The following is a 23,367-nucleotide window of genomic DNA, read 5'->3' on the forward strand; positions in this document are numbered from 1 at the left end:
AGATTTCTTTTCTGTAAATATCACTCACGCTTTGGTATTTTTCATTTGTACAAGAAGATTAGCATTAGTACAGTCTAGATTCACAGATGGCAAAAATACAATGCTACACACGTGTTTCTTGGATCAGTACACTTGCCCATGTGCCAGCAGAGGTTGGGGTTCATACCCTTAAACTAAGACTTTACTGTTTTTTTTATTATTTTATTATTAGAACAGAGGCAAAACAAGTGGTTGTTTTGGGCATTTTTTGTTCATAAGAAGACAAAGTATGTTAATGCAGGCAAAACTAATGGACTAAAATAGCCCTTAATTTATTGTTTTCAGGCCAAATTGAAGATTCTAAACTATTGATTTCTTTGGAATTTAGTCCACTTTATTTATGAAGTTAAAAGGTATAATTGCTTTTGTAAAAAACAATTTAAAGGAAAATATTTATTTTAATGGACTATTTTGGAACCTTTCCTTTGTCATTTGGGAATAGCTGAAATACTAACCATATGTGTTTCTGTTTAAAAGCCACAGGCCACAATAACAGTTATGTTAACACAATTTGTTACTTAGCCTCTGAATTGTATGTGTAGGAAAGTCATAGACTTTGATCCTGACTCGATTATGATAGATGGCTGTTACCTTCCCAATCCCCTATTTGTTTAGCCTCAGCCCCTACAGAGACAGATACCATGTAAAACATTATTTTCTGTGAAGAAGACTGACAGTAGGTTTGTGGTTTTTAAGTTACTTTTCACAACCTCTTAGGCATGGTTAGTGGGTAAGCAGTGTTGCATGGATCAAAAACATGAAAACCATAACTACAGAGAATATCAAAAACAGGATGCTGAGAGATATTCTGAGAATCACTTCTTTGATTGTCTGTATTTCAGCTAAGCTTTTAGGAAAGGCACTTAGACTGCCACATGCATTTTGTACATACTTACTGCAAAGAACAGTTTAAGGATTATTTGATATAAAATGCCATATAACAGGTATGAATTTGATCTATTTTCTGTAATTTCTAATATCAAAAGGAAGATAAAACATGCATATGAAAACAATAGGCATCAGAACTGATTCACTTAAAATCAGTCAAGCAAACTACTCATGAAAAATGATCTTATGGAAAGATGAAAGATCCTACATGAGGTCTAATCATGGTGCTGTTGGTGGTACTCATTCCTGGCTTCAAAACTGGGGGCATTCTGTTCTTACTATTAAGAGCAGGTATACTAAAATAAATGTATTCCGATCATCTTTTTTTATGCAAAAATTCACTTTTAATAGCCTACTTGAAATTTATCTTTTGTGAGGTCACTTAGGAGTAAAACTGTGGGGAGGATTGCTCATTCTTGGATATGCTTTTCCACAAGAGCATGTGAAAGTTTCTGCAGCCAGAAGTTTTCTGTGTTGTCCACAAACTTTTGATGTCACTTGCCGGCTATTCAGGTTTTATCCATCTCCATAAATACTGTTGTACAGCATGATTTTTTGGAGAAGGGCATTCGGATTTGTTGGAGAGGGGGACTTTTTTCCAAGCCATCTTGAACCAAATCCTATTTAATGAATGTTCCTAAGTCAATAGGTATTGGGATGGGTTGCCCAGGGATGTGGTGGAGTCACCATCCCTGGGGGTGTTTAAGGAAAGGTTGGACGTGGTGCTTAGGGACATGGTCTAGTGGGTGACATTGGTAGGGGGTGGTTGGACCAGGTCATCTTGGAGGTCTCTTCAAACCTTTATGATTCTATGATAACATATTTTCTTGGTGTGTATTGCTTCCATAACAGCTTAAAAATTTTGGTTTCAGGTACAGATAACATATGCTTAAGAGAGCACGGAGAGAAATAAAGATGCTTGCTAGGTGAGAGAGGGAGTATAGTAAGGAGTGTCACATGCTTCCCATTAATTTTTGGCAAAGGGCCTCTTCTGTACTTTCCATCTTAACCAAAACAAAACCAAACCAACCAAACAAACAAAAGACAAAAACAGAAAACAAGCAAAAAGACAAACAAACAAACAAAAGCCTTGAATCTCCTGCATCTATTCCTATTGGATTTTCAAAATTAAAAAAAAAAAAAAAAGAAAGGAAAAAAAAGAACTGTAGCTCAGTTTTTTGGTCAGTAAGAAGAATCTGACCTTAGAGGTCCCTGGGGGTAGTTGAAATTCTGGTAGAGCCTGTAATCTTCATGGTAGTGATGAAATGTCATTGGCTACTCAGGCACTAGTCTAACAAGAAAGAAATCTCAAACAAATTAATTTCCAAATAAGTCATTTTAAGTCATAACCTAAATGCATTAAAAATTCTGTAAAAATTTTCCTGAGGAGAGGCTTTCAAAAACTTACTGAAAAGACAAAATGCAACATTTGATCATGAACTTTAATACCAATTGCAAAAACCTTTAGCTTGCATCATACCACTGTAAAACGTGGCTCTATCACAATTTTGTATGAATACGTAACTTTTAGAAATAAAAATTGAAGTGCTTAGATGAAAATGAACTTTGGTTGGCAGTATACAGAAAAACTAGAGCAGTTAGCAGCATTTCTAATATGTATTAATAGCAAAAACGTTGATACATTTCTTAGCATGCAGCTTTGAGTTCAGGAACAGATGTCTGGAAGCTTGTTCTATGTTCTTTCTTCGTCTCCTTTTTATCCTTCTTTACCCTTTGTTTCAGCACAAGAAAACCTCTCTGTTCTTTTTTGCCCTTCTTGTTATTTACTTTCTCGTATTGAGTGTAGAATCATAGAACAGCCCAGGTTGAAAGGAACTTCAAAAGATCATCATGTCCAACCTAAGGCTGAGGATGTTGATTTTCTGTGTCTAAGACCAAGATAACAGGTAAGTTCTCTCATTTAGTGGGGTTGAAGGATATTAGGCTTGGTGTATTTTTGGTTTTCCAGGCAAGTGAAGCCATTGAAGTTTTTACTTTTTCTGAGCTTTAAGCTATTACCTACATAGATCACTGATGATTTTAGGATCCAGGTCTCACATTCTGTATGTCTGATGACCTGCTTTGTTTTTTCACACTTTAGTTTTTCTCTATTCTTTTCACTGTGTCTGGCAGTCACCATTTGGCAGTCATTTTTTAATTACTATGAAATCTCTTGTGTTTATTTTATCATCAATCCATAGTCATTTCTCCAGCTTTTGTTTCCTCATGACAGACAACCAAATTTACTAATTGTTATTGCAAAATAGTTTTATCTTTGGTGATAACTGAGAGGTGTTTCCTTAATTTAATATTTCTTCGTGTCTTGATTTGAATCTGTCGGTTTATGGGACTCTTATGTATTTGTTCCAGAAATGTTTGCAGTACTGTAGGCTCTTCTGTGATCATACAAAGATTACAATATTACCATATAGATTTCCTTTATCTCACTTCAGTGATCACTGGAATGCTAGTAGAAGCAGGCAGGTAGGATGCTTTTCTGACTACCGTGTGTGTTCCAACTGCCCTGCCTTGAGCTGGCTGCCCAGGACCATATCCAGGCAGGTTTTAAAGATCTCCAAAGAGGGGGTTTCCACAGCCTCTCTCGGTAACCTGTGCCACTGCTCAGAGATTTTCATCTAAATCAGATGTGAAGCACCTCCATCCTATTGCTACAGCAATGGTGAATTTTGGCCGACACTTAAGTGTCATGTTTAAAGTCAGGAAAAAAACATGAACTTTGAAGGCAATGGTGAATTCTTTGGAAAACTTGGTTTTCCAAAGTTTTCCAAGTTTTCCATTTTTATGGTTGTATACCTGATAGTTGATATGTTATCACCAACAAAAGTAAGAACTTTTAATCTTTGCATTCTTGTAATTTGTAAAAGTTTATCAAGTTTAACATATTTTATAAGACAACAACTGTATGTAAATATTGTATATACATGTTTATTTAATACAGTGAATCTCTCAAAAAATTTTACCTTACAAAATTTTGGCACTTGCAGCTTTCTACTTAATTCATTCCAAAAATAAACATAAACATAGATAATTAGTTATTATAAGAGAAAAATACTTAATTTTGCCTATGTTGTTGTAAAAATATGGAATAAGCAGATTACTGCCTTGCAATTATTCCCAGTTATAAAGTTTAATGAAAATACTGTAAGTGGAGGTCTAATCTTGAGTGATACCCAAGGAGGGGGAAAAAAGAGAAGACTGTTTCGGAGAGGAGTCAAACTGATGTAAATATTTATGGATTTAATTGATAAATTCATTAGTGTAAATAGAAGATAACAAATGAGATCAATTGCAATTGAACCATGACTGCAGAGTGGTGAGATAATTTTCAGACAATGTAATTTGTGTAATGTTTGTGCCAGAGGAGCTTTGCCTGGTCGGAGGGAGGAGTCTGTCAGTCCTCTACACACCTGTGGCACATCAAAATGTTTTCTATTCACACACTAAAATCTTTGCAATTTTCCTCACCTCACTGAAAATGTAGCAAGTTTGCTGTTCAGTTCGTGTGCCATTACTCAGGTCGATCCAGTAGTACTGCTGCAAGTGCCATATTGTGCTGTCTGGGATCTTTCCAGGTTGATGAATCTGTTTATATACAATGTACTCTCGGGAGTAGCTTAGAATGCATGTCACTGCATTCTGTACGCTAGAACACCACTGCATCATCACATTAATCATCTCACTCCTCAAATGGGCATCAATATACTGCACAGTAGCATTGTACTATGCTTTTGCATCCGTCTCTCTTACTATGCAGTCATATAGAAAACACAAATAATTATTATTTATTATTTTATCTTCCATGGAGAGAAGGTTCAAAGAACTTTAGGAGAAGAATGGTAAATACGAGTATTTCGAAGTTTTTATTGAACGGTTGACTAAGATGGCACAACTGGATGTATTAGAATACTAAATCAAAAACTGTGGTCTTAAATCTCCTTCCAAAACACCCAAGAATAAAATTCACTCCTTCAGCAGCTTTTCACTACACGCTCCTATTTTTCAGCCGTTGCAATCTGGCTCATCCTTCTGAAAGCTCCAGCTGAATTTGTGGAAGAATTTTTAAGCAGCGTGAATGTAATTCAGATTAATACTTGATTATTATTTTACTGTATCCCAAACTGTCTTCTCTGAACTTTTCCTTTACACTGCCATTTACTGTACTTCCATAGCAGGACTCCCCTTTCCCTGTATTATTTTTCCCTATCATCTCAAGAAGATAGTAACAAAACAGTAAGGTGTTTGGAGTAAGCCCCTCAGGAAGGAAGATCAGGTAGTCTAGGAGAACATCTGTTAGTATAAAAACAAAAATGTATTAGTTCACAACTCAAAAGCTGACAAAGGCCTTTTCTGTGGCTAGTTTAGCTGAACACTTTTAGTAGCAAAGATTTGGAAATCTACAGAACAGAAAAATACTGTACCGAGATTTCTTATGGTTTGTATCAGACAAACAATTTTGCTGGAAGGCAGAGCTACCCTGACATTACTACTGAACTTCTGCTTCTTTGGTCCACACAGCAAGCTCAAGGACTTATTTCCCTCTCTAGCACTGCTAACACTGCAGAGCTTTATACAGGGAACAGGAATTTGTTTCAAGAACATCCAAGCATGTCTCTTCAACTAGATGTACAAACCAGTATATTTTGGGAGCTTACTTTTTCACTTCTGTGACCAAGTGGAGGAGTTGCTTTAAAGTATTCTAATCTTCAGATTTCCTGGAGCCATTTGAAATTTCCCAAAAGAAGTACTAATATAAGAAGTTTTAAGACTGAAAGAAGTGGAGGATAGTTTTACTGTTGTCAGTTCAAAATTGTTTTACAGTTTCTGCCACTGTCTTTATTTCTCCCTTACAAGAAATGCTTCACACTTGTTTTGATCTGTATTCTTAGAAAAACAAGCATTCATTAACATTAAAGGCACTAAGTTTTAATAACAGCTTCATAGAAACACAGTTCCCACAAGTCATATGCACTTATCATACTTGTCGTATTGAACCACAAAAAGTGTAAGATTTCAAATAAAGCCTGTATCCATAAGAAAGAAGCTGCTGCTCATGCAGTGGAAAGTACAATATGTACACTTAAAGTACTTCATAATAAGTTAAATGAAACTTCTATCTTTTTCTAAGTTTTATTTTCCATAGTTTAAATATTTCTATTAGAATGTATATATGTCATTGATGAATGTTATCTTGGAAGGAACACTTTACTAAATCAAGCAGCTCTTGAAAAGTCTGAATCTCTTGAGCTTTCAAGGCTTTTCAAAAGCATTCTTTCTTGCTCACACAGATTTGATGTGTTAATCGAGATGGACATTGCTTAACAACATGCTCCCTAACCCTGCCTAACATATGTCCTTCGGTTTCTCCAGTTTGCTTTAGGTATTCTTTTCTATGAGCCATTTAGCCTTTTAAAAGACCTTATCAACAACAGTTATATAGCCATAAATTTGTTGGTTTTTTAGTATTTTTTTTGTCCCATTTTACCACCTCTTCCCTCCTCCCCGAAAAGTGGGATATTTCCAATAATGGCTTTAGTAGTGTGATTTTTTCATGATAAGAAATAAGCCTATTCTGATATTCTTTAAGGTTGAGTTTTGGATTAAACAACTCCTACAGCAACTTGTATTAAAGTTGTTAAAATTGCAACTACTTTCTGAAACGCAATAGACAATATAGATTCCAGTCTATTAAGGAACTGAGAGGTCTGGCTGCAGCATTGGCAACAAGGGATTCAGGTTCCATCAAATTCACCAGTGTAACTACTACAACGCATCATTTGTGCCTTAGCATGGAAAAGCCATTGCTGACTTTCTGAAGTCACAACCCTGTAATAGGCAGAAATACAAAAAAAAAAAAAAGCCCTTTGTCATCCTTGAAATTCTGCAGCCATTGCTGCAACCCAGAAATATCTGCTTATATCTGCTTCCAGCAGCTGACACTTGTTTCGTGAATCCACAAATAGAGCTGCACCAATGAGGCTGATCCAAGAAAACTTCTTCCAGAAGCAGCTGGTCATTGTCATTCTTCTTGTCCTTTGGTGCAGCTGTACACAGGCTGATACCTCTGCCAAAACTGTAGCAAAGCTTCTCAGTACTATCAAAGTTGGTGTAGAAAAGCTGAAGCTGTCCGACAACAAGATGTCAAATACAAACACATTTTGAAAAGAAACTCCACTTTTGGCAGTTTGTGGAAAATGTGTCTCCTAGAAGCAGTGTTATACTCACACAGACGTGTACTTGGGTTCCCAGGGGCCCCTGCCAGAAGACTGTGGATGCAATTGATGTGTGTGTATCTATATGTATTCATGTGCATCTCTGATAATTTTTTTTCTGTTTGTTATGCATAATGTTTTCTCTTTATATATTTTCTTAGTTATTCTGGGCGTCCTTATTCTGTACTCTCTTGATGCTTTCCTTCTCTTGGTTGAGATCCTTAAACTCTCTAATTGTTTTGTTCGTTAGTTTTTGCTTATTGAGTATATCTCTTGGTAAGACCAATGTTTTTAATGTTTTTGACTTGGTACAAGATATTCTTCCCCCTCCTATTTCCCATCAGTCTTACATGTTGTTAAGAAACTTAATATCACTACTGTAAATCTGTTAACTTCTGCCAGTTGTTTTTCTTACAATGCTTGTTTTCTGATGTCAAGGTACTTCATAGTATTTGCATTTCCTCTCGTTCTGAGCATCTGTTCAATTCAACTACAATATTTTACCTATTGCTTGGAGATTTCTATGCTCTAAAGACTCTGCTAATATTTGTAAACAGCAACAAAGCAAGGCGATTCATTTTGTACTTTTTCCTAAATTTTAGGGCAGAGTCTTTTTTTGACACAGCACGTGGTTCCCTGGTCAGCTTGTGCTTTCTGTTCTCAATTTCTTGCTCTTCACGTGTCTGGAAATGCTTTCTATAAGTCTTGCTCCCTAAGGTCACAGAATCACAGAATCATCTAGGTTGGGAGAGACCTCCAAGATCATCTACTCCAATCTCTGACCTAACGTTAATAAGTCCTCCACTAAACCATATCACTAAGGGCTACATCTAAACGTCTTTTAAAGACCTCCAGGGATGGTGACTCAACCACTTCCCTGGGCAACCCATTCCAATGCCTCACAACCCTTTCAGTAAAGAAGTTCTTCCTAACATCCAACCTAAACCTCCCCTGGCACAACTTTAGCCCATTCCCCCTCGTCCTGTCACCAGGCACGTGGGAGAATAGACCAACCCCCACCTCTCTACAGCCTCCTTTAAGGTACCTATAGAGAGCAATAAGGTCGCCCCTGAGCCTCCTCTTCTCCAGGCTGAACAATCCCAGCTCCCTCAGCCGCCCCTCGTAAGACTTGTTCTCCGGACCCCTCACCAGCTTCGTTGCCCTTCTCTGGATTCTCTCGAGCACCTCCATGTCCTTCTTGTAGGGAGGGGCCCAAAACTGAACACAGTACTCGATATTCCACATCCACAGCCTTTCCCTCATCCACCAAGCAAGTCACTTTGTCATAGAAGGAGATCAGGTTCGTCAAGCAGGACCTACCTTTCATAAACCCATGCTGACTGGGCCTGATCACCTGCTTGCCCTGCAAGTGCTGCGTGATGACACTCAAGATAATCTGCTCCATGAGCTTCCCTGCCACTGAGGTCAAGCTAACAGGCCTATCCCGGATCTACCTTCCAGCCCTTCTTCTAGATGGGCATCAAGTTTGCTAGCCGCCAGTTGACTGGGACCTCCCCTGATAGCCAGGACTGCTGATAAATGATGGAAAGGGGCTTGGCCAGTTCTTCCGCCAGTTCTCTCAGTACCCTCGGGTGGATCCCATCCGGCCCCATCGACTTGCGTACATCCAAGTGCTGTAGCAGGTCGCCGACCATTTCGTCATGGATTGTGAAGGCCACAATCTGCTCCCCATCCCCCTCCACCAGCTCAAGGTACTGGATATCTAGAGAACAAGTGGTCTTGCCGCTAAAGACTGAGGCAAAGAAGGCATTAAGCACCTCAGCCTTTTCATCATCTTTTGTAACTAAGTTTCCCCCTGCATCCAGTAAAGGATGGAGATTCTTCTTAGTCCTCCTTTCCTGTAGATCACCTGAACCTGTTCCTTGCCTTCATGAAGGTCTTGTCCAAGTATTTTGTTTGTGTTTCCCCAGAAAATCACCCATAATTGACAAAGTACCCATAAAAACTTAGTCTCATACAAGAAAACTTCAGGTTTTAAAGTTCTCTTTTCAAAGATGACGTCAGTGAGAGTTTTTAGCATAATTAAAATCACTGTACCATCAAAAATAATCTGCTGCATACTTTTCCTTTGAGTATCTAAACTTCTACGTACCAGGGAAGGTTTTATCTTGATAGAAGAATTTTTTTTACAGTGAGAACAGTCAATCACTGCAACAACCTTCCTAGGGGTGTGGTAGAGTCCCTACCACTGGAGATTTTTAAGATACAGCTGGACAGGGTGCTAGGATGGATGACAGGGTTTTACCATCATGTGGTATTTGATGGAAAAGTACTACTTCCAAGTTGCATTTCATCAACCACTGTTTGTTCAGTCTCTCCAAAGTGAATCAGACCCAGAGCCTTTTGGTAATTCAGTTGTTTGACCTGAGTGTTGACTGTTTGCATCTCAGAAAATAGCTATAAAATTCCACTTCTATCCAAACAATATTTTTCTAAAGTGAAAAACTCATTTTTCAGTGAATTGCTTTTATATATACTCATACAATTCTGATACTAAAAAAAGTGTTAATTCATAGTAAGTTATAAAAATTGTATAGAGTATGCACTAACGATGTGGTGCATTTGTATTGCAAGTATATGAAATTAGAAAATCCCTTGAAATTTAGAGAAGAATAGAATTAAGGAAGGTGAACATGCTCTTACATGTTTGAAATTTTGTGACTTTGCTTATAAGAGATGCTGCTGCATACCAAATGGATGCTTGAATGCATAGGAATGTGTATCAAGTGCTTGTGGACTGATTCGTTAAGAGGTAATTGGACTATACGGCAATGTTGCATCTATTTTAATAGCTCGGTATTTTAAACCTTTTTGTGTTACTTGCTAGCTCAATTAACTGGGCTGTCTGTAGAGTGTTTTACAAAGTATCCTGTATTCATGTTTTGCAATCACTGCATCGGTGCTTTGGTCTACAGGGGTGTTAGACATATACTGCAGTGGAAATACATTGTGAATCAATCACCCCTTTCTAACTAAGTAGCTAATGGATATTGATCGCTGTTCAGTCATGAATTGCAATGCATTCTATCATTTGAGGGTTGTTTGTCAAATAGTTTTTACAAATTACTATGCAGGACCTTGTATCACAGCTGGTGTAGTTTAAGGTTTGGACAGAGTCACTGTGAATGAAGCCCTGCTGTGAAATAAAAGTCAAAAGGCATCTTGGCATCCCAACCATTTCCTTGGGAGAAGATTACAGCCTGAGTATGTTGAACTTTATTGCCATGGGCCTCATGACAGTATTCAGAAACATGCATGGCATTTCTGTTAAAGAAACTCAGATGTGCTTAGACGCAAGGGATGGCATTCTTGTGTTTATCAGTATCTTGAAAAAAAAAGTTACACTTTTTTACTCCTTTGGGGTACAGTAAAAATCCAGTGAAGAATGTGTAATTTATGCACGTAAAAATTGAGGTTCTTGATTTCCTAAACCTAATTTGTTATGTGAAGGAGGAAATGAATAATCTGAATCCTAGACGGAAATGTATTTATTGAGAAAGAAAAAGGGGGTAGGGACAGAGGAGCTCAACAGCTCTTTGAGTAAAATGTTGCTTGTATTGGTTTGTTATGATCATAAGTAAAATGAAGCTGCATGGAGAAAATGTGCTGCATTGTTAACTTCTTAACATGCAGAGTAAAGCAAAAGGAAACATTAAAAATAAATAAAAGTTATCTGCATGTGTAACTGCATCTAAATTGCATTAATTAAATTCTGTCCCTTCTGTGTTTCAAGGACAGATGAACTTATGAGAATTCAGGGCCAGGTAAAGCCAAATATGAAGCACTTTGTGAAATAAAGTACAGAATTGGTTCTCCTGTTCTTGCAGTACAGAATTGGTTCTCCTACTGCCCTGAATGGCAGATTTACAACATTTTGCATTGCATTGTAGATGTGAAAGGTTCCTTAACGAAGTGGTTCTTATGAAGGCTTGTTGTCAGGCAGAAAGACCGCAATGCCAAAACGTTGAGGATTCTTCCAGGTTGGGTGCCGTTCCTTTGTCATCTGCTTTGGCTCCCATACTAACATACAACAGCCTCGCTGTCATGTAATGGTGATAGAGGATGAAAGTAATATTAGGTCTGGCATAATTCAGAGCGCAGGTGAACTCTGTCCCATATGGACTTTGTATCAAATTACTGCTGTCAAACAGTGACTAGGTAGCAATCTGAGAAGTCGTTTTTCGAAAGATTACAGCATGATTTTAGTGAATGGTAAGCCTGGAAACAAGAGATAGTAAGAGTTTGTATTTTTGTTCCTATTGTAACAGTGTTTTAAGTAGAACAAAAGTTAAAATCTTGGGCTATTGGGTAAAAAACTTAAAATGTGCTAGGGTCATTTATGAAGACAGACTTGATTTTCTAAGTTAGTAATTTTGTAATGATATATATCCTTATCAAAATGAGAAGCTTTAAAAGTAATGAGAATTGAATACCCAATAAGCAGTAACATAAGGCAGTATCTTCCATGTTTCATATTCTTGTAGTTCTATTGGTAGATCAGTCTCCATGTTATCAGCTATATGGGTCTTCTAGGTATGTCTTCCCATCCTGTCTCTGCAGTCCCAGAAGAATTTTATTTAACAAAATCTTAGTTGTCTTAATAAAGTCAGATTTCACCTTGAGTGACAAAAAGAAAAGAAATCTTTGATCTCATTATAAAGGAGAGCAGCAGTGAGCAGGGATGCTAGATTAGATTTACTAGGCAAAGTTGCATATGAAGGTAAAGAAGAAAGTAACTGTATGTTAATTTTCACTGAAAAAGTAATTTTGCTTGTTATTTCAGTAAGAAGATGTTATCCAAAATGTTGTCAGAAAAATCAGATTATAAAATTTCTTTTGAAGTTCATTATTGACTGCTAGTAATAAGTAATGTAATCAGTTAGTGTCATATTTGCATTGATTTTAATAAAATGTCCTTTCGAGTATTGCTCCAGAGGATGGATTTATCTGTAGAGTTAAATCTTACAGTTTAAATACTGTATTATTACACTGTATTACTGTACTATTACTGTATTACTGTATATTACTGTATTATTACACTGGAAATTCCCAATTGGTCTCTCTTGTCTCCTTTTTATCAAGGCAGCGTATAATTATATTAGATATAATCAGTATATTGTAAAATTAGTAGTTTATTTACTTCGATTTTTAACTCTACTGAGATTGAATATAAAGGACATTGGTCATACCATTGATCAACACGGAATAGGTATTCTTTTTTAAATCCTATAGTGTATTATTTTAAGTGCTTCTTTCAAGTCAGAATGAGACTGTAGTAATCTATATTTGAATGGAAATCTTGCCTTTTTCTATTAAGGAGAGAAGGAGATTGTAGTAGATGATGTCTGTAATAGCTCTGTGGGTGTTTCTGAGGTGGCAGAATATCTTTACTTCCCTTATTTGATAAATTTGGATGGATCCTATGGTTTTGATAGACTACCATTTTTATAGTTTGATTGCAGTAACGTATTTATATATGGATGCAAAAGGTTTATTCAGTTTATCCAGTGAAAATAAATGATTTATCTAAAATCAACTCATTAAAATTAAATTCTAGTTTTGAATTAAATTGGAGTTTGACATGATGATCCTTACTCCTTTTAACAAACAGACCTTTTTTTTTTTTTTTCTAAACTGGACGGCTGAATTCTCTTACTGCGTTAAATGAAAAGAATAGTCTTTGCCTTAGGTTTGATGGTCACAAGTATTTCCATAATATAAACTGCATTAACTATAAAAATGCTGAGATTCAGTAGAACTCTACCCACATAGTATAGCTGTAACAATAAAAATTAAATCCTGGCACCACTGAAATCATCTGGGAATTTGAAACAAGTATTATACCTGAAATTTGTAGCCAATGCACGTAGTTTATGGTTACCTTACACATGTTGAGTTAGCAGTTCTTCTCTTAGTGCTTTAAAAATACATGTAGCTCTAAAGTTTCTGGCATTTTTTCTTGATTCATTACGGCCTTAGTCACACATAGTGATGAATGGTCTTGGTCTTCATGAAAATTGACCAGTACTTCTCAGGTGGTGCCATGCAGTATTGAAGGTTACTTCAGCAGTATTTTTAATAGAGTGTGTGTACATCATACTGTACTGGGGAAAAAAAAAAAGGACCAAAAGTTGACATGTTTCGCTTGTTAGTTTGAATGCATTCATTGCATGTTCATTTCATGCAATAGATTAGTAGGTAATTCCATTTATTTATAGTGCTGCTGCTTGTAAAGCAAAGTTGGGTCCTACATTTTCAGCATACTCAGATTTCTATAGATTATTAAAAACATGATGTCTGAAAAGCTTGCTGTTCACAGCAGAGCGTGGCGTAGTACAGCCACAACCTGTATTAGCTAGCGCTTAATGAGAAAGACTATTAAGATGGAATTAAGAGGAAAATTGCAGTTCAGTAGGAAACTCCAAATGTTACCAAATACTTAATATGTCTCTACCAGATTTTTATCATGTGACAAAGAGAAAGCAGAAATCCCTAAATCTCAGTTTTTATTTACTGTGGCCTGTTCAAGAACATAGGTAAGTTTGTGCTTAACTGTTGCTGTTTCACTCACTTCAGCTTGCTCTTGTAGCCAGTGGAACATCAACAGTTGTTGAATCCAGGCCTGCACTTTGAATAGCAGCTCAAGAAGAAACCTTCTCCTTGTGTGTCTTTTCTTGGCTGTTCATTGCTAGGATCAGATTGTGGAGGGCATCTCAATTTGATGATGACGTACCATGTTTTCCAAACAAAAGTTCAGGTCAGTACTTGTTCTGAAATCAAGAATGAGGAGAAGAGTTACCTCTCCTTTGTGGTATTGGAAGCCTGAGGCACCTACCAGACTCCAGAAGCCATTGGTGCCTTCCTGTGTGCCATCAAACCCAAGCATCCAACCCAAGCAACCCGACTCTGCAACTTCTAGCTGTCATTTCTGCAATGTGATGATAGTATCTAACCGTGAAAGTTTTGCTGCATACTTAATCTGAGTAGAACATAAAATTAAATCACAAATATTATCAAAGTAAGTAATGTAAGGAAAATCATTTTGATTTTATTACTTATTTTTTTATTCAGTTTAGCAATACTAAGTACATTAAAGGTACAGAAATTACTGTAACACTTCCAGTTTGCTACAGACTTCAGCAACTACCTATCAAAGAAATATGTGATCAGTATTGCCAGAATATATGTCAGGTTCTCACCTGACTTTGGTGTGGATTCAAAGCACTCTGCACATGGCATGACTGAAGTCCAAATTTTACTGTTGTTAGACATTGTTTTGAATAAATTAATTTACTGAAAATATTTGATCCCTCCCCACCCATGTGTTTCAGCTTCATTTTGTGCAACATAAGAAAACAGCTCTAATTGTTTTACAGTATTTGATTTGTATACTTCTGTAGCAGTAGAAAGAGATATTTTTCATGATTGGTAAAGATATTATTGTGTATAAAGCAGCTGGATTTCTTTGTTTCGAGAGCCTAAATTCATTAAATACAATACAACATTTCCAGTGCCTTGGTTTGCCTGTAATTGAGAGGCTGTGATTTCAGTGTAACAGCTCTGTTAACTGTGGCATTCTGTCATGCTACTACAAGGAAGATGAATACTTGGTTAATTTCACTGTTCTCAAAACAGCGGTATTATATTTAATTCCAAACAGATCATTTTACACGTGCTGGAGAAGAAAATATACGTAGATAATACATTCATACTACAAGTCCAGGGGGTACTGCTGACATAGAATATGTAGAGAATTTCATACTTGCAAGAAGGAATGGAAAAATAATAGACTATGTTGTTTATGTGGCTGTGATGTATATCTTTGAGACATATGTTAGCTCTTGGTATATTGGGTGCTCTCTAGGTGAAGATACATTGCTCAGTTTTAATAAAGACATTTTTATGTATATTTGCGGTAAAAGCCAAAAGCTCTTATAAATAATTTGAGCTAAAGGATTAAGTAGATATCTTGAAATAATCAGGATGGATCACTTGGTACCTGGTTATAAATAAGCACATACAGAAATAAGATACGTGTTTCCTTGAAAACTGTGGAGTACTCGTAAGGGTTGTAAAGTCTGATTTTAAATGAGAAGTTTTCTTACTATTTGAAAAATATTAGCAGTATTTTTCGTATCTTTATATAAAACTACAAATACACATCCAAAGTTCCAAATGGGGATTGGAAGTATGGATAACAATAGAAAATAATGCTGATAATGGGAATGAAATGCAGCTCAGGCTATGTCCTTTAGTGTTACTGTTTTGACTTCGACGTAAAATGATTCTGCATACACATTTTGTGTATTCACGTCAGAATACTGAAAGGGATCATTACAACATACATTAAGTTTTTCAGTGTCTACTTTTCGTACTGTTTTTCTCTACCAGATTGGAATGTGTTAGAAAATCTGAGCAGCTGAATATCTTTTGTTTTCCATGGACAGTTAGTATACATGCCTTCATGCAGAGTAAGACAATTTATAGCCTTCAATAGCTCTATGCAAAAATAGAGCGTTGTCTACCTACAACATATACATACAAAATACACATGTAAGTAATTTTATAACTGCCACAATGTTTGACTGTGTATGTCCAGCGATATTTTGTTTAGCTGGGCTCTATTAATAGAAGATGAAGTATTTATTATTGGAAAGGATGAAATGGACTTATAAAGTATAAGAAGAAAAATAGTCTTGTAACAAGCTTTTTAGTCTATGGTTTTAAACCTGCATTGCATAATCAGTCAGCAGCCATTTGAGAAGGAGCACTGAGGGTACTACAACTACCATCCTAACAATCATTGTTAACATGATTGTTCCAATAATGTGGATATTTTTGCTATCACAGTTGGCTGGTGCCAAATTTTTCTTAGTTGTGTTCTAGAGAACTCCAAGGAGGAAATACAATGAGAAGAAGGCATAAATGAAAAGTCTGGCAGAGGAACACTTGAGATATTTCAATTTTGGAATTTGGTTGAATGTTATGTATAGTTAATAGAAGTGTGGTTTGGGCTGAAGGGTACCCATTGTAGGCATGAACATTAATAATATTGAAATGAGTTATTCAAATGGAAATGTTTAGCCATTCGTCATACAGGGGCACAATGGTGATAGATTTGTCAAGTTAGAGCTATGTGCATTGTTATGTTTTCCAGCATTAGGAAAAAAAGTGAATGAAAAAAAAATCGAGAAATAAAAAATGTATCTTTTTCAAACTCTTGATGAATATTTTTTGTTCTGTTTTTTGAAAGTCTTAAAAATTCAAGCAGCTTTGTTTTTAAATATTAAGTTACATTCCAATTGTTTCCAATTAAAAGACTTCCATAATAAAATTACTATTTTCATCAGCACAATTACTGGTTGATTTACTTTGGCATACCCTTTTCAGCCTAGAGAGACATGTATGACACACTTGACGGTTAAATGAGGCATTCCCAGACTGACAAGAGATGGTTTTCATCTTCTTTTAAAGTTAATCTTGTGTCAAGCTGTAGTAGAGGTGATTATTTCATATTAAATAAAAGTCAGTTTCTTTGTATAAATTATTTGAAAGTACATTTTTTGGTCAGCACATCACTTCCATTTTCCAGTCAAATTTGCTGTGGACCTAAATGGAAGCAAGCTACCTTTTTTTTGTTCCCTGTTATATGTAAACTGTGTTGGTGAACTTGTGATTCAGATACAGGAATGAAAAAGAGGCTAATAAAGGCTAATAAATTCTTTAAATTTGAACAATCATAGCAAAACCTATCTAGCCAAAATCAAGGGAAAATGTGCACATGTACACACATACACATATATATTAGTCTTACGTTATTTCAAGTGATTAAAAGATATCTAGGAAAGATAGTTAGAGGAACTGCGTGAGGAAGAAATGAAATTATATAATGCATAAAATTGAAAATGATTGCTAATTTCCTTCCTGTGTTTCTCTTGAAGGATTGTTCATCTTCAGAAGAATATAGCATTGCTGCAGCATTGCTACCCCTGACAACTGCTTTCTATAGGGTAAGTTTTTCTTGTTCTTCATTTAAAACTACTCCTATTTTGTGTAATTTTAGTTTACATATAGTTAAAAGAAAGAAAGTGATGACAGAAAGTGCATGATTGGTAGGAAGCCTTGTTCTAAAGTTGACTGATGTCACTGAAAGTCTTTTATGAGGAAAGGTTGACTTTGTTTTATTTTCTGATTTTAGTTCCTCAAATAATTGCCAAATAGCGGTAAAGAAAAAAAATATATATATATATTTTGCATGGAGTATCATGCGTGTTGAAATAAGCTTAAATAAGTTTTGATTTCACCATCAGGGAGAACAGGCAGCATTGAACATAGAATCATTAATTTCTTCTATAGACTTCTAGTTTCAATAGGAGTACTGAGATCTCATACCATCTCTCTCACAAAAAGTTCACTGACATCTTTTGTGTAATAAAATAGTCCCCTACTTATATTTAACTCTGAAATTTTTTACTTAGTAAGTTGTGAGTCCCCGGATATAAGAAGCATGATGACTTTTTAATGTTCCAGACCTGAATTAAAAAATAAAGTAACCTGACTGTTGCTTGCAAAAGCCAGCTGTTAATGCATAATAGAAAAAGAATGTTGTTTTTCCCAGATCTAATCCTCAGGTTCAGTGATGGTCCCCTTTGGTATGTCCCATTAGATACAATTGTTTGGCAAAAGTACTTATTTTGGTATAAAACTTAGTTATTCATACTAAACACATACTGATGTGTTTTCCAGCACTTAAGATCAGTAGACAAACTCTGTAGTGATTAGTTACAATTAACAGTTTATAGGTTCTGTTTGGAATTTGAGTCAAAGTGAAACTTTTTGAAGCTTTTTTCAGCTTCTCTAGAGGTTTTCAGTATTTTATTTTAGACTGGAATGAGTATGCTAAGTGCCTGACATGAACCTGTGTAGGAACAACAATCTGTATCAATATTCTTAAAGTAAGAATAATGGGTGACATTTTTCCACCCCCTTCAAAGCTCCCTTTATAATATCTTGGAGGGATTCCTGCTGTACAGTTACTCTAAATGAATGTTCTTCTTTCCCTGTTCTGGTGAGAAGTTGTGGCCAATTCTGCTGCATTTCTTTTTTCCCTTGAGCTTCCTGCTTTCTAACATATCGATTAACAGTTTATAAGTTTTCTATTCACTGGGTTTTTCTTTACAGAAATCTTAGATAGAATAGTATATGTTTTGCTGCTTAAAAAGTCGTATTGCTATTCTGTCTCTGATAAGTCCAGAGGAATGTACAAACTGAAATTAAAATCATTTGGGGAATTAATTGTTTTTATTAAAATTCATAGTGGCAAAACTGGTATGTTTGCACTGTCAAACCATGTTATGGCATTTTCTGCTGAATTACTTGTCAATTTTACTGAATTCCGATATACAGTGTTGTTTATACACACATCAAACTATGTTTTGTTTTCTGTAGGCAGCGTACAGATATTTCAATACTGTTGCTTCAGTGTGTAGAACTATCTTGCCTCTGCAGTGTGATTGTCACTATGCTTTAGAAAAATGTTGAAGTAATGCTTAGAAGTATGTACTTGTTTTTACTGATGTTTTTGTTATCAAAACACCATGTTTAATGCCAGAAGTGTATTAAATATTATTTCACCTGGCTACATTGAAACTACACAGTGTTCTTGGAAGCCAGGAAAAGACAGGAAGTGAGAATCTAATACAGGTTTTTGATTTTTGTGTATTACTACAGAAGTGATATTCCAAATAAAGTTACCAGTAAGAAAGACAGTAATAAATCTAAGGACATTGTGGAATTGTATCAGTCAAATATATATTTTACCATTTGTATTTGCTGTAGTATTTTGATGGGAAATTAGGGGATTTCATTACGATACATGTAATTCATGTTACTTAAATGAAATAATGAAAAGAAGTTACACAACATCACAGTTCCTTTATTAGAGACCTATTGTGCATATGAAATATTAAATTTCAGGATGTGCATTCATTTTAGTTACCTAACATAAAGGAGAGCAGTAATGAAACAATTACCTTTTCATCCTAAACAGCTTTACCGTACATGGGTGCACAAAGACAACAAGTGTTTGAGGTCTATACATAAAAAATAAAGATGTATTTTCATGCAAGTCCGGCAGATGAAACCAAGAAACTAAGTAGTAAGGAAACATATTCTTAGGGGTAATGTCTTTAAGGTTCTGGAACAGTCTCATGAAGTAGCCAAAGCTGTAGCATTGAGGTATTTTAAAATATTCTTGGGAAAACAGTATAAAATACATTTTAAGAAACAAGCTTGTGTCATCTGACAGGTCTTGTGCATCTCCTGTTGTCTTTGCTTACATAATGATTACTCTAGGGTATCTCTACATGTATCTAATTAAAAGAACGAGAAATATCATGGCGTGTACAGCATGGTATCAGCTCTTGGGATGTCTGTTGAAATTTAAGAATTCCAACTCTTGAAGTCTGGTGAGTGGCCTGTTGTGAAACTTGATTGGGCAGGATTTAATCACAGAAGTACGCTAACTCATAGCTGGCAGGATTAAATTCATAGACAAGAAGTCAGTACTGGCTACATATTTGTGGCCTGGAGAAATAACTTGAATTGTTCTAGAAAAAATGGTCACAATGTTATTTTAAAATTTTAGATATTAGACTTGAACTGTTAGCAAAATGTGACTCACCAGTGACAGTGGACTGCTTGATGTGTACTTTTAATGTCACAAAAACAAACACATCTTTGCTTTTGGGTTAGGAAAAGGTTTTAGTTTACCATTAGTAATGCTGTTGGAATTTTGTTTAAAATTGAAACAATATAAATAAAATGTCTTTATACGTGAAGATAAAAGAATTTTTCCATGGTTGTTTTTTTTTGTTTGTTTGTTTGGTGGTTTTTTGTTTTTTTTTGTTTTTTTTTTTTTGTACAGATGGCCCATGCTTATTTGGTATGCGGTCATTTCTTTCTGTGTATAAAGTAGAAATGTACTATTCTGTATTGCTGCAGTAGAGTTCTTCTACACATGGGAAGTAAGGGCAAGGTGAAAAAGATATTTTTGAATTTTGGTTTTATTTTATTACTTTGGGAAGGAAGACAGCTTCACAATTGTATAATTGGCCTTGTCAAATTCACAAAATTTGGATATACTGTTTCAAATTATGTCTCTTTGTAAGGTGGGAAGCTGTAGTGTAGACTACACTGTATTGAAGGTTTAGTGTGCAGCAGAAGTGATGATCATTTGTAGACACCAGTATCACACTGTCCGCTGGACAACAGGCAGAGGAAGCAAAATCTCTTTTTCTCCCTGCTATTTCAAGCCACAGGCTGAGCCCGCTTCTTCATCTTCCCTCCCTTTTCAGCTAGGGTGATGTTCTCCAGTCTGATCACAGATTTGTTTGTTGCATCCTTCAACCACTGCAGAACCTGAGTGCGCAGAATATAACACAATAAAAATCTCCTGACTTTCAGGGAGTTTTTTCAACATTTTATAATTAAAATTTCCTACTTGGACTGTCTGTAATCATATGTGCTCAAATACAAGAAACCCACTTGTGAATTATTGTTATTGGGCATTCAGAAGTGACAATTCTGACCACCTGTGTTTGATTAAAGGAAATGCCATAATAAGAATACACTTCTCTGAAACGGAAGTTTGTTAGTAAAAATGTTGAGTGGACTACAATATTTTATAGGTGTCTTCAAATTGCAGTAGCCAGAGCAGTTCGTAATCACAAGTGTTGGATTTAGATTTCTGAGTCAGTAGTTGTTAATGTTTTGATGTACAAAATTCGGATAGTGTTTATCTAGTTTTAGTAAAAAAACATAACAACAATAACAAAAAATCTAATGCAGCAAGCTGTCTTGTTGATTGGGTGAATTACATAAAAGTTGTCACTTGTCCTTTACTGTAACACAGTAAGATGCATTGGAGACTGGTTCATAATTTTTACGTGACTAAATGATATGATTCTTGGGAAGAATAGGGACTAGGATTCATTTTTTTTGTGCTTGTAAACAAACAAATTTTGAATAAAATTTCAGTTGGATACTGATGCTAATTTTATTTTAGAATGTGCAGTGAAACATTGGAGAAATACACATGCTAGGGCTCAGTGAAATCCTCAGGTTAAGGTATTGATTGGATGTTCTTGCGCGTCTGCCCATTTATTGTTTGTACTCCATACGCCTAAGCCTTCCTCTACTGAAAAAGAAATAGAATTACATAAAATAGGAGGTCTGCTTTATTCAGTCTTTTAAAAAAGTCTACCATAATTCAGTGAATCATTTACATAAAGCTTTTCAATATGTTACAAAGTATTTATTCAGGTCATCTTAGGAGTTATGGTAGCATCATTTTTGAGAAGTTAGTGTTTATTGGAAGTGTTGTTTGGTTATAATCTTCAAGGTAGTACAAAATCACAAATTAAGAAAAAAGTTTGAAATTAATGAGAAAATGTGAAGTTGGAATTTTTGATGCTAAAAATGATATATAGTCCAAATTTTTTCCATAGCAGCAAATATACGCTCTTCAGCGTAGCATAATAAAAAAAGGAAATTAATTTGAGTTTATACTTTTCTGGTTGAAATGAACTACAAAGTTGCAGTAACAGCTGTAACAGACATATAATGGATGAAAATCTTCCCACCTTGAAATGCCAAAGTAAATGTCCTCTTCACTCCAGAGCCTCTTAGGTGTCAGAGGATTGCCACTTACAGGGATAAGGGCATTCTCTAAAGATTGAAGAGGGAGTACTAGAGAAATTCAGAGTAGTTTATCATATTTTAAGTATTGCCATCAGACCTTTTTCCAAGAGACACCCAATTCCATGATGATTACATGTAACAGAAGCATCATCATGTGAAATGCTCTCTGTCGTGTAGCATCAGGTACAAAGTGACATGATGTAAGGCTGATTAAAGAATCAGCTCAGTTTTTACGTCTTTATCAGGCAAATCTTACAGTTAGTATCGGATGAAATCAGTGGAATATTGGCCCAAATGTACAGTGAAAAACAGTGGAAAATTTGGTACTAATGTTATCTTCTGTTACCTTTCACCAAATAATGCATTAATCTTTATCTTGGAATTTATATTAATACCATGAAATTGTACAGAGGTAGCTGATGACATCTGATTTTGAAAAGCAAATTAGTGGTGTTGTGGGTTTGTTTGATTGATTGATTGATTTTGTTTTTGCTTTTACACTTAATGTGAGTTTTCATTCTTAATTTGCATTTCTACCTAACTATAATTGGCCCAGGTAATTCTCATAAACAGCAGTACTTGTTGGTTAGCCTTCTATAAAGCTAAAAGGACTTTCTGTAATGTGTTAGCTTTCTATACTGATTGATTTTCATTTTTAGATCTAATTACTGTTTTTCCTTCTGGTCATTTCTGTCTTACTCTGATGTGCTTGGGATGAAACCACTTTAACATTCTGCACTCTTGAATTGTTGGCTTTAATTTAGAAAACTCCCATCCTGAAAGACTTCCTTTATTATCCTGGCAAGAAGCTTTGTCTGCTTCCATTAATTTTCTTCTTATATCTCTATATTCTGCCAGTTTTGATGCTATCTTAGTCTGTGTAAATGTTTTCATGACTGAAACTGTATTAAGTAACGTTCTTTTAGTAGTAGTTCTTACTCGTATTTATCTGTTCTCAGAATTTCTCATGTCAATTACCTAAAAGAAAAAATACATTGTTACATGCTTAAAAACTGCAAGAGCATACCTGTAGCATATATTGGATGTTAAGGAATAAACTGAACCACGAAGAAGAAAGTATTTGTAGGCAGACTTCAGGTGCTGACTATTTTTACATAAAACTCTTCTAGAATAAATAGTAGCATAACTAAGGACATCACACAGCAGAGAATAAATCCTTTTCTGCGGTACTTCTGATGGAGTTACAAGTATCAAAAGAATTACGTGTTTGCTTTCATTGTTGGATTTTGCTATTATTTTACTATCAGAGCCACAATACTTCTTCATATCAGCAGAGATTGTAATGTTTCAACTCCATGTAACAGTCTGGCTTGTAAAGAGGGAGAGCGGTAGCGTGAGGTGAAAATGTAAAATGGCATGATATACAATAATCGTTTTGCAGGACTGGAAGTGGATTTTTGGATTTTAATCCCTACAGGCAATTCATATTTTGTAAGGAAAAAGTATGTGTTTAACCTTTAGGTTGAGG

General features: G+C 35.5%; 1 protein-coding gene across 10 annotated transcripts in view; it reads left to right on the plus strand.

Moving 5' to 3' along the window:
• Positions 1 to 23,367, plus strand: part of SBF2 (SET binding factor 2) — a 300,617-nt gene that overhangs the window by 212,600 nt on the left and 64,650 nt on the right. For all 10 annotated transcript variants that reach the window (XM_048070135.2, XM_048070140.2, XM_048070143.2 and 7 more), the window contains one exon: positions 17,120 to 17,188. In XM_048070135.2, the coding sequence (XP_047926092.2) occupies positions 17,120 to 17,188 (69 nt within the window). The remainder of the gene's footprint in view (positions 1 to 17,119; positions 17,189 to 23,367) is intronic.

Source organism: Anser cygnoides, chromosome 5, assembly GCF_040182565.1.
Source record: "Anser cygnoides isolate HZ-2024a breed goose chromosome 5, Taihu_goose_T2T_genome, whole genome shotgun sequence".
Lineage (NCBI taxonomy): Eukaryota > Metazoa > Chordata > Aves > Anseriformes > Anatidae > Anser > Anser cygnoides.